The sequence below is a fragment of the Gracilinanus agilis genome, chromosome 1 (assembly GCF_016433145.1).
Source record: "Gracilinanus agilis isolate LMUSP501 chromosome 1, AgileGrace, whole genome shotgun sequence".
NCBI classification, from domain to species: Eukaryota; Metazoa; Chordata; class Mammalia; order Didelphimorphia; family Didelphidae; genus Gracilinanus; species Gracilinanus agilis.
The window spans coordinates 644237256-644249958 of record NC_058130.1 but is presented as its reverse complement, the minus strand read 5'-3'; the positions used below and the strand labels follow the sequence as shown (position 1 = coordinate 644249958).

Sequence of the window (12703 nt, the reverse complement as noted above, 5' to 3'; positions counted from 1 at the left end):
ACAGACTGACAGATGAACATTTCCTTTCCTTTGGCCCCCTCTTTAAAAAGTTTGCCCATCACTGGCCTAATCAATTTTGCTGTTGTTCAGTTGTTTCCACTGTGTTTGACTTATAACCACATTTGGAGTTTTCTCAGCAAAGATATTTGAATGGTTTGCTATTTCCTTCTCCAACTCATTTTTCAGATAAGGAACTGAGGCAAATAGGGTTAAGCCCAGGCACAGAGCTACTAAATATCTGAGTCCATATTTGAACTCAGGAAGGGGAGTCTTTTTAACACCAGGTCCAGTACTCTATCCACTACCCAGTGCTTATATTCCAACTTGAATGGAAATTCATTTATCTTATGATTAATAAACAATATAAAGAATCTTACAGAAAATGGCTAGAATACCAAATATAAATCTATACCACTGGTGTACCTAATCCAGACTAAAAAAATGCTCAATCAATTCAACAGTTTCTTCTACTCTCCCATTGTCACTCCTAATTTAGTACATGCCAAAATGTAGGTTTGGCATGACCTTCAAATATACATGGTGAAAAAAGTAAGTTCTGACAAAGCTTCTTTCTTCTGAACCATTTAAACTTGAAATTCTGAAGAAAAAAACAGCTTCGTTTTGTCACTGTGACCTAAATAGGGAAACACATTAACAAATGCAAAGGAGAGAAAATAGAAACTCACCTTCTTTAAAGGAGTGGCTTGCCTCATATCATATAGCACTATATTTCTGTCAGAAGCACAACTTCCCAAGATATTAGTCTAAAAATAAATGTAATAACATGTTAAAAATGAGTTTGGTAGCAAAGACTGCAAATTAGATGACTCTAAGATATACTGATAATTAATTTTTTTATTATCAGTTATTTGTCTAAAGGGTGCTAACAAAGAATAATCCAAAAGTCTTTGGGCAATTTTAAGCTTTGATAATTGAGCTACAGAAGGTTAACACTGCACTCGCTTTTAGAGGTACATACTTTTAGACAGTCTAATACTTAAGGATATTTTTTGTAATACTCATGGGAGCTTGGACCCAATCCACCACCAACTCAAGGCCAACATCTCCCAGCACCATTCTTCTTTACTTTTTTCTGCAGGCCTAGGATCTTACAACTCTTGACTTTTGTCCACTACCAACTCTAATACAAGATCTAAATGCCAAACAAAAACTAGAATTTTTAATCACATGAATGCTCTTTTCCTAGTTTGCTAAACATAAGATAAAGAGACAATAATCATACAAGAAAAAATACTCAAGATGAAAAGGCTGGGAGAAGTTACAGTTTGAGGAAACAAAGGATCTTTCATGTTAACATCATATTAAAGCAAGATGAAAAAAGTATACACCATTTGCTTTCAATGCCATGAAATCGTTATAAATGTTTTAATAAATCCACTACTAAACAAAAAGGAACTTTATTGACAACCATTAGCCTTTAAAAATGGGTTTTCAAGCTCATAACTAATAACTGTTGTTTTAGAACTGGCCAATGAATCTGACGCACACATTTACCAGTGAAAGGAAAAAAATCTATTCCTTAGAGCACGAGGAAAGAGATGTTTAGTCTTACTTATTATAGTAATAATACCAATCACCTTACATTTTTACATTAGTTCATTTTGAAAACTTGGTACATATACTATTCTCATAAGAATTCCATGAGGCAGGTAAGATATGTATCATTAGTCAAAGATGAAAAAATTCATTTCTGAATTAGAAATTTAAGAATATTTGGATTCAGATAATTCTGACATCAAAACTTTACAAACAGGTCTCCCTAAACAGCATACGATAATAAGCTATATTTAAAAACAGGCTATTGAGAGCATAAAATGAAGAACATTACCTCAACTGGGTTAAATTTAACACTGCTTATGCTGTCAAAACCCCAAGTCAATGAACAAATAGGACTGGTTCTTTGTTCATCCCAGATGTCCACCTGTTGTCCACATGTAGCAAAAACATCCTTTTTCCAATGATGATCAATTCCTGTAAACACTGTCTTTAAAAGCAAACAGGCTGTTATAGAAAGCATCTTCATGACTTCAAATGTATACAGCAATATTGTTATTTACCTCATCTTCCAAGTACAAAAAAAAAAATCCACTTTTGGCATAGAAACTCATATGAAGCACTGACATAAAGAACAATTATTCTAAATCATGAGGTTTTTTTTTATTACATGTAGAGTTTTAAAGACAACAGGGAGAAAAGTTTTATTTCATCTAATTGTAAATAATCTTTTAAGCATCACCAAAGAATTAAAACAAGATTAGTCCACATTTATCTAATAAAATAATGATTTTTGGTGCTGAAGTACATCTCAATGATGTTCTCTAATCTACATCAAGCTTAAAATGGAAAAGAGGGGACACTTAATTCACTTTATTATGTTAGACTGGTAACCTCATAATTTTGAGAATATAAATTTATAAGCTGAATTCAGACAAAAGCCACGTATAAATTTACATTTACAATATATGAAGAAATGGATTAAAATAAAGTGAACTAGACTTCAGAAGAAACATTTAGTCAACTTTAAAGCACAATGTTCTTTTACCATCCATCTGTATACAATTAACTAAGCCACATTCTTTCCTATTCATCAAGGTATATCTTCCATTTTTACTACTATAAAAATAATTGTTATCTACTCAATATAGGGGTATATAATAATATTAAGTGTTTATAGACACTGAAAAATCAAGTAACAGCATTTTATGAAGGCAATGTTTTTCCACTAGTAAATATTAGCCCTAACTCATTTTCTCTCTCAAGAATGTTTAGTTTTTTCTCAAAATGTGACAGAACTTACTTATATTCCAAGGATATTAGCAAAATACTATGGGACAAAAAGTCATAGCCTAAAGATTCATTTGAATATTGTTTAAAAAAAACAACAACACGCCACTTGTTTTTGTTTTAATGGCAGGATTATAATGACATTTAACACTAGAAGAACTAGAATTTAAGCGTACCCTTAAGAGTACAGTGCATATTTTCTTGATTCATAAGGCAAAGAAAGTAGATCTAGTAGGATGAACATTTTTATTTCAAAGCAAAATTTTAATATGTTTTGTAGCAATTGATATACCTGGTCCTTTTGGAATTAACCTAGAATATGAAAGAGTAAAAATATTTCAAAGTGAAATTGCTTCATTTTAGTACCTTTCCTAATATTGTATGTAAAGGCTCCTCCTCTTCTCCATATTCTGGCCCATCCATTTTCCACTGCTTCACGGTCTTGTCATCACCAACCTATTTGGAGGACTTTGTTATAAAGACTTAATGCACTTCAACCTATTTAATAATTTAAAAACAGTGTGGGCCCCAGCTTTTGACTGAAACCTCTTTCAAGCTACTCTCTAGTGTTAGGGAGACACAGTGGTCAAAAGTCTGGCCTTGGTACTGGTCAAGTCTTTCTAGACATAAGAGCTGTGAGGTCATAGACAAGTCATTTAACATGTACTCTCAAGATTCTCAAACAACTTTCTGAGTTACTCAGAAGTTGTTGATATGCACTGGAGGAGTTAGTTTTAACATCGGGAGTTCCTTATATTGATAAAATGACAGGTTTAGATTAAGGAGAAAAAAATATTGGGAAGACCTTTTAAATTTCAACATTAACTCTGAGGATCTACCTTCTTGAAGCAAATTAGGACTCCTTGGAAACCTGCTTTGATTTTTTTTTTTGGAGGAACTAATATACATGAAGTAACAAAGAAGAACCCCAAAGGCTAAAATAGGCAGAAAGGAGCTCAGCCACAAAGCTGCTAAAGAAGAAGAGTAGTAACAATAGAGTAGGCTGGGATGAGGAAAGACAAAGCAGGCCTAATAGGATAGTCTATGTAGTAAGAATGACAAAGAACCTCAATTCCAAAGGCCAAGATCTCTTCTACCGCTGAACATCAGAGTGCACAAGGCTCTACTTTAGAGAAATGCAGAATACTCAAAACAATAAAAATGAAGCACAAATTTATATCTAAACCATGTCATGGTTGATAAACCAAGGAACTTAAGAGCTAAGAAGCTTGAATTTGAATCTCGCCTCAGATTTTTAGTAGCTTTGTGCCCCTGGTTATGTATCAACCTTTAAAGAGTGTTAAAACTAAGAGAACACTTATAAAACCTACCTCTAAGGGTTGTGAAAGTGACTGTAAACCTTAAAGTGCTATATGTAAGATATTATTATCTATTAAAATTACTCTCAGAGAAAAGTAGCCTTTACAGTGTGGTTTGAACTCCACAAAAGGCAAAAATCCTTCCCTTGCTGGGAAATCACTTTGTAAATGTTGTTTTGCTCAGAAAGAATGCAAGTTTCCAGAGAGAAGGGACCATTTCATTTTTGTCTTTATATCCCTAGCTCTTGCAGAGACCCTGGCATACAGGAGATGACTCCCTAGCCCAGATCACCATTTCATCAGAGCCCTAGTCATAAATCACTTCATTCCTAGCTCAACTCATTCTTCTCCCCTTGGCTCACCCTCTTTATTAGAATGGAAACTCTTTGAGGGTAGGAAATATTTTGCTTGTTTAAATTTGTTTGCAATTATCTATCCATTTCTCTGGCTAGAAGCTAAAAATATGTCCCATGAATAACCTGAAATCCACAAAAAGGCAATTCATTTTTCTAACATGATCATAATTAGTATGTTAATTTAGATGTAGTCTTTTTCTCTGTTCCAATTTGCACTATTTTAAAATGTTTTTACAGATTTTTAAATGCTTATACTTATTCTAAATTTAATAGAATATTCATTATAATAATATCCCACAAGATATTTAGACATTGCCCAACAATTAAGACACTAAGGTTGCCCCCATCTTCAAACAGATAGCGTTTTTGCCCTTGCCTGGTGTACTAGATCATATTGTTGCTGTTACTGTGCTTTATGGTCTTCAAGTGTTTTCAATCTCAACAGCTTTGGTAAACAGAAATAGGGCAGATAAATGTGCGTCCTACTGAAAAGATGTCTCATAAGAGATATATTCTTCCAGCTGATAAGTGAGAAGAAATTGTTATCAATTATTTGTCTCTTTTTCAATTTTTTTCTCTAACACTCTTTTTTTCTCTAAGAAACAGAAAATAGTCATGAAAAACAATAATCAATATGTATGTTTTTTCCCAACTTACATATTTATTGTTTTTATTTATTTTTTAATTCCAAAACAGAAACATTGACTAAGAACACCCACCCATCTAAGATAGTTCCACACTGGTGTGCCACAGAACACTAGTTAAAAAGCATCAGTCTTACCGTAAAGAAAGAAGTTCCACAGTAGTGGGTACACATTCCTCGTACAAAACCTTCATGGGCTTGCAATGTACGAATGCATTCTCGTTTAGTCAAGTTCCAGATTCTAACCTATGATAAACCATATCAGGACATTTCTTTTAAATATAAAATGTTCAAACATAAGAACTCCATTCCATAAAGAATTAAATCACAAATGGAATGTGTCACTATTAAATTTATAGAAATATTAAAGTTCTTCAGAGAGAATCACTGAAATGTGAAGCATGATATAAGTCAGGTAGAAGTTTGTTGAATACTTTGTTGTTTAAAGGACTTCAAGGTATTTTCCTTACTAGAGATATTAATGACAAACAAATGAATTATAATTATGTCTTCAATCAGAATTGCTTAACTAGCAGTATGTGATTTGCCACTTTATTGTCAAATGCTCAACTGGGCATCTGAAAGTTCTTAAAAACCATATTTGCAACTTTTTTATAGTTTAACAAGGAGATATGAGATTCACTGTGACAAAATGAACTGCACCTTAAAAATTACTAAAACAGGGCAGAGAAAAAATGTAAATTATGAGCAAAAGAGCCTAGCTTGTGACAAATGGGAATTTTAAAATAAATTATTTTTATTAACTTTCAAAATCACACTTGCCTCTCCATCACAAGCTCCAGAAAGTACAGTAGACAAACTCTTTGGATGTTTTGCCATGCAATTTACTCCATCTCTATGGCCATCAAGGGAAGCAAGAAATGGTTTTGCAAATACTCGTTCCAGTTTGACGGCATTTAGAGCTCTTGTATATTCCCGTGGAACTTCAAAAGGATGCAATGCAGGATCATAGTTTCTAGGAACTGAAGTGAGAATAATAACCATTAATGGTTCACTATATTTTTACTGGAGATTTAACACTTTACTGGAGACATTTACACGACATCTTTAAAGGAGAAAACTACACATACAATTTCCTTCAATGTCCCCCATTCATTCATATTTATTTTTCAACAAACTCTTTCTAAAGTTCTACTGTTTGCCCAGGGCTACGTTAAATTCTCTGGAAAAAAAGGGAAGTGGTGTCACACATGGTGTTTATCCTCAAGGAATTTATTATAAAACTTAAATATTTCATAAAGACATGTGAATTAACTCAGTTTTGTATTGTTAATTATTGTGCAATATAAAACCCCTCTCTACAACTCTACCACAAGCCCAAGGCAATTATGTCTCAAGGAGTTTAAAAAAAAAAAAAAAAAAAAAAAAAGGTGCATAACCAGGAGTGGAAAGATAACAAATTCTAGTCCTCAATCTACCATAAACTAACAGTATGATCTAGGCAAGTCCCAACCTCTGTGTTCTCTTTTTTTAACTATAAAATTAAGGTGCTGGACTAGATTTCTCCAAGCTTATGGAGTCAATGATTCTAAGTGTCTTGAGGGCAGAGCTTGTCTTAGGCCTCTACTTCCCTCACACTTTGCACAGATGAACAGAGATACATAGAGAGAGATTGGGACCTGAGATTTCACTGGCATACAAAGTTCTCTATTAGGAACCTTCTCCAATATAGGTTTGTACCTTCTTTTCAACTGTATCATCTCAGAAAGCTGTCTAGAACAAACTAATAGGCCAATGGCTAAATACAACCAGCAACTTGCTTTTTAGCTCTGTGTGCCTATTTGTACAGAGCTAAAAATGGTTTTTACATTTTTTAATGGTTTTATTATATTTTAAAATGCAAAAGTCTATTTTTAGCTCCTAATTCTTACACTTGACCTTTAGGTAATAGTTTGACAACCCAATGGTGCAGAATACTGATAGATGAAGGGATTTGTCCAGGATTTAAAACACAGTATATATCAGAGGCAGGAAGTAAATCCAGGTCTTTCTGATTTTCAGGTCAGCTCTCTAGCCATTACCTTCCTAACAACTGAGTATACAGTTCAAACCCTGGCTCTATTAGTATGGCTTTAGACAACTTACATAAACCCCCTAGGCCACAATGTATCTCTAAAACTGAGGAATTGGGTTAGATTCAGCCTTTCATTTAATAAACCTTTATTAAAGCACCTACTATATGCCAGGCACTATATTAGAAGCTTGGGATAACAAACCAGCTCCTGTCTTTAAGAAACTGTCACATTTATTTCAATCATATCCAACTCATCCTCACCCATTTTGGGGATTTTCTTGGCAAGATACTAAAATGGTTTAACATATTCTTCTCTAGCTCACATGACAAATGAGGAAACTGAGGCAAACAAGATTAAATGACTTGCCCAGAGTTGCGCAGCTAGTAAGTGTCTTGAGGCCAGATTTGAACTCAGGAAGATGACTCTTCCTGAAACCAGACGCAGCCTTCTATCCATTGTTTCATCTAGCTGTCCATTTGGAAAAACATATATGCAGATGAGTAAATAAAAAATATAAGCACTAACAATGGGAAGAAAGGGGACAGGTCTCTGTAGAATATGGCACCTGAGCTGGGTCTTGAAGTAAGCTAGAGATCCCAAGAAACAAAAGTGAAGAAGAAAAACATTTGAGTTCTACAAGTTACTTTTTAGTGCTTTTATACCTCCTTTGTCAAAATTCTACCTATCCTTAACAATTTAAAGATCTTATTTCATCAAATTATCATAGCCTAATAATCTCTTCATCTTCTGAACACATAGGACCTCTTTATATCTTTCTCATTGTATCTAAAGTTAAAAGAGACTTTAGAGGTCCTCTAATCCAAATCTCTCAAGTTATAAATAAGGAAACTGAGGCCCAGAAAGGTAAAGCAACTAGCTTAATGTCACACAGGTAGTTAAGTAGCAAAGGGGAAATCTGAACTCAGATCCTGACTCTAACTTTAGCAATTTTTCTACTGTATCACAATGTCACTCTTACTCAACAAGTAACTAATCTCAAGCACTGATATTTCTAGATAAAGTAACTTGATTTTCTGTGCGTTATCAGTTGGCTCTCCAACTAGACTACAAATACTTGGAGTATTTATATATAAGGTATAAGTAATTTTTCTTTGTCCACCCCATAAGGCTGAAGAGTGCTTAACATATTAGTAGGCCTTTAGTTACAATAAATATTTATAGAGTTTCAGTTGTAGTGCACTCTTCATGACCCCATTTGGAGTTTTTGTGGCAAATATACTGGGATTTCTACTATATAAAATACAAAAAACAAAAAAGGCTAAAAGAAGTCAAAATAAGATAAAGTATCATTGTCATGGGGAATTGCTTTTTATAAAGGAGCCAAGTCTTAACTTAGACATTAAAAAAAAAAGGAATGGACTTGGAGTTCTTAACTAAGTACCATTTGGCACTTAAATGGTCAAGAAAACTTATTTCTAGCATCATGTAATTAAAATACAGTGACAATGTGTTTTTCACATTGTCATTTCCTGAGCCACAACACTTCTATTCTGCCATCTGTTTTATCAGCACTTCCTCTACAAGATGCACAATAGCAAGAATAGAGGTGAAAATTCATGCCCAAAATGAAGTTTGGTAAATTATTGGATTTCAATTATCCTCACAATTTCTAGTCTTCACACAGATCAAAAGAAACATGAACAACCTAGAAGTTCCTTCCTGAAAAGATATTAAATACAATAACTACCACTTTGCTACAAGCCCTCATTACCACTTACCTAGATTTTAACTAATAGGTCTTTCCTCTTCTATTTCCAAAGACACATTTACTAAGGCTCTATTTTATGCTATGATCCAGGGATACAAGTCAGAGACCCTAATTCACTCCTCTTAACTCTCTCTCACTGTCTATGTTTTATAATGTTACCAAGATAATGTATACATTTCTTGTTCAAATTTCAGTTTTGTCTGAGTGAAATCAATAACTAACATTACCTCACTAGACCATTAAAAGCACTGGACAGAGCTGGCCCGGGATTCAGGAAGACCCCAGTTCAATTCTGGTCTCAAATACTTACTAGCTGTATGACCCTGTTTGCCTCAGTTTCCTTATCTGTAAAATGGGCTGAAGATGAAATTGACAAACCAATTGAACTAAAAGGTGGTTTTTCTACTTTAAAGGTTCTAATTTTGTTGTTCACTTCTTTTAGACTCTTCATGACCCCATTTGAGGTTTTCTTGATAAAAATCCTAAAGCAGTTTATCATGTATTTCTCCAGCTCATTTTACATCTGAGGAAACCGAGACAAATAGGATTAAGTGATTTGCCTAGGATTACACTGCTAGTATGCTTCTATAGACAGATTTTAACTTTTAATCTCACAAGATAAATTTTCCTCAATCCTGGACCAGAACTCTATCCCTTGTGACTCTTAGCAGCCCCTAATGGCTCTATGTCTAGTATTATCACCTGTGTTTAGGTGTTATTCCTTACTAGACTATAAATTCCACAAGGACTAACTTAGCTAAATTGTTCCTAGGTCATAAGAACTGTGTAGCTACTTCAAAGGCTTAACTCAATTTAAATCAATGAACATTTAAGACTTACTATGTGCCAAATTCAATAGTAGACCTTGAGAATACAAACACCAAAAAAGTAAGAATAAAAAGGGTCCCCATCTCAAAAGAACTTTAATTCTACTGGAGGGAGAACATAATTAATACAGAATCACTACCAATTAGTTTAGTGGAGGGAGTGTGAGAAGATAAGGGAAAGTTCCCTATAATATAGGAAGTGCTTCTAGGATAAAACAATCTTTTTTGTATAGCTTCAAAAGCTCTAAACAACTTGGCCTTACTATTTATCTATCTTTTCAACCTCATTGGACATTACTCCCTTTCTCATTCTCTTCAATCCATCAGGCTATCCTCTATTTTTCTTTTTTTTTTTTTGACAATTAAATTTTATTTTACTGATTAAGAAAAATCTTCCATGGTTATATGATTCATATTCTTTCCCTCCTCTCCTCCCACCCCCCTCCCATAACCAAGGCACAATTCCATTGGGTTTTACATGTGTCATTGATCAAGACCTATTTCCATATTATTGATATTTGCACTAGGGTGATCATTTAGAGTCTGCATCCCCAATCATATCACCATCGACCCATGTGATCAAGCAGTTGTTTTTCTTCTGTGTTTCTGCTCCCACACTTCTTTCTCTAGATGTGGATAGCATTCTTTCTCATAAGTCCCTCGGAAATGTTTTGGATCATTGCATTGCTGCTAGTAGAAAAGTCCTTTTGTAATCACTCTATTTCTTACACTGTCACATCCACTATCTCCTTGCCTTTGTCCTGGCTCCATGTCTACTGCGCTGTGCCTTTAAATCTACCTCAAAAGAACTTCTCCATTTAAGATGCAGTGCAAATACCATCTTCTTCATGAAACCTTTCCTTATTTGCCCAACTATTAGTGCCTCTTCCCCAGGGATTGGCATGTCCCTGGTACATAGTTTGATCTTAATATGTTTGCTGAACAAAAGTGAATCTTGTATTTTTCACCAGTTAGCACTAATCATACAATGCAAAATCTGTATTATTAATCATTTACATTAGTCTTGACTGTTCTGTATTATTAATCTTCTAAACTTATGCTATTTTGTATTATTCTTGTACTGTTCCATAACCTCCTTGTGTCCCTAGCTGATAAAGGCATTCCAGGAAGGTACCGAGATATCTCCTGTGCTGACAAATGATGGCAGGTGGAACAATAGAAGGGAACATAAGACATGTACACTGAAGAAGACTCTTGCACTATAGGGGACTGCACATACAAACCTGCACATGCCCCTTATTTCCTTTTTCCTGTCCCTAAATTCATCTGTCTCAGACCCCAAAACATACCTCTACTTGGATTAGTACTCTCCTTCTCTACACCCATTTTCTGGGGTGTTCTGCCTGGAATACCCAGAAAAAGTCTAGGGGTGGGCATCCTAAGAAAATGTGGAGAATTCCCTGTAACAGGAGGTGACAAATGACTAGACCCTCAATAAATGTGTGAACCCTGATCCACAGCTCAGGCTATTCCATCAGCCCTTAGGCCATTCCATCAGCCTTGGCCAGTGATGGCGATGCTTTTAGAAACTAATTTACAGACCCAGTGTCCAAACTGCAATCCTCACCTGTCATGTGAGCACCAACACCCCTTATCTTGGACAGGGGAAGGAGAAAAGACTTCCACTGAACTGCTGGGCAGAGAAGTGGGTCATGTGATGCTAGTGGAGAGGGGAAATGGAGTAGCCCTCTCCTGCATGCTCTGGCACGGTGGCCATTTCGCTGATCTAAAACTCTTCTTTAAATAACCATTTTCATACCTCATAATTCTTTAGGCAAGATCATAAAAGGACCTCAGTTTTCTCATAGGAAAAACTGAAGAGCCTAGATTAGATGAGCGCTGGTGCAGTGATTAGTGCACTGCACTAAGTGGACCCAGAGTAAGGAAGATCCAAGTTCAAATCCTGCTTCAGTTTTGGAACCAGGCCAAGTCACTTAACCTCTTCTGCCTTAGTTTCCTCACCTGGAAAATGTGGAAAATAACAGCACCTTCCTCCCAGTGTGGTTGTAACAAGCAAACAAGATGTTTGTTAAAGCCCTTTACAAACCTTAAAATTTTTTATAAATGCTAATATTGTTATCTTTAAAGGCTCTTTCAACTCAACATTTTGTGCTACTGACTTAACACATGTACTACCTCCATCAGCAAATTTCAAGAAAGTTAACTTTGTGAACTTTAAAAGTCCTCTTCCCCAGAGTTGTGGTACGACGGACGCTCCAGTGGCCGGCCCACGTGCCCTCCCACTCGGAACAATGAATCTGAGCGGACAATGAGGGACAGAAGGATAAGAACGAGACCTGGCAGGAGTCATCCTACTTCTAGTCAATCGGGCCCCGCCAATCCTCCTCCGCCCTCATTCCGAAAAGACCCACAGGGCTCCGAGTGAGGAGCGGTAGCGGAGAAAGTTCTGACCCTCCTCTCCCACTCCTGCCAACCAGCCCTCTCACCTCTTTGAAGGTCCAGCTTAGTTTCTCGGACATAATGGTCCGGGTTTCGGCTCAACATTTTCACTTTCATCCTGCCGGCCGAGTGTGCCACCACTAAACCAACTTTCCCAGCACACACGACTTCCGCCTTCGCCTCGGTTCGTCGCTTCTACTTCCGCTCACGTGAGAGAAGCCGGGCGGAAGCTGTCTTGCAATCATCTTCCCATCCCCACAACACCAGGTGGTTTGTACTTTCTCCTCTGGGAAAAAAGGAGGCGGGGATTTGGAAGGAGATGGGATAGCTTCGAGCGAACCTCCCCTTCGCAGCTGCGTGACGTGTGGCTTGTCCCACCTCGCGCACCCGCTACCCACTCTCAGTGGCTTCCGCTGGCCCCTCCCCCTCTCCCCGCCCCCGCCACGCCCCCCCGCCCTCGGCCTCTCGAGTTGTCTTAGGAAACTCGCGCGCAGGTCGCGCCGGCCCCAGCTCGCGACCCGCGCGGTTCTGCCGATCTTGGCAGCGACGGTCACTACCGTGGCGGCG

The 12703-nt window shown here is 36.5% G+C and overlaps 1 protein-coding gene across 1 annotated transcript in view; it reads right to left on the bottom strand.

Annotated features, from left to right (window-relative positions):
• Positions 1-12266, bottom strand: part of DCAF13 (DDB1 and CUL4 associated factor 13) — a 36394-nt gene extending 24128 nt beyond the window's left edge. The window contains exons 1-6 of the mRNA XM_044658231.1: positions 12184-12266; positions 5907-6106; positions 5262-5369; positions 3172-3261; positions 1850-2005; positions 687-764 (exon numbers count right to left, since the gene is read on the bottom strand). Of these exons, the coding sequence (XP_044514166.1) occupies positions 687-764; positions 1850-2005; positions 3172-3261; positions 5262-5369; positions 5907-6106; positions 12184-12253 (702 nt within the window). The 5' untranslated portion in view covers positions 12254-12266. The remainder of the gene's footprint in view (positions 1-686; positions 765-1849; positions 2006-3171; positions 3262-5261; positions 5370-5906; positions 6107-12183) is intronic.
• Between the last annotated feature and the right edge of the window lie 437 nt (positions 12267-12703).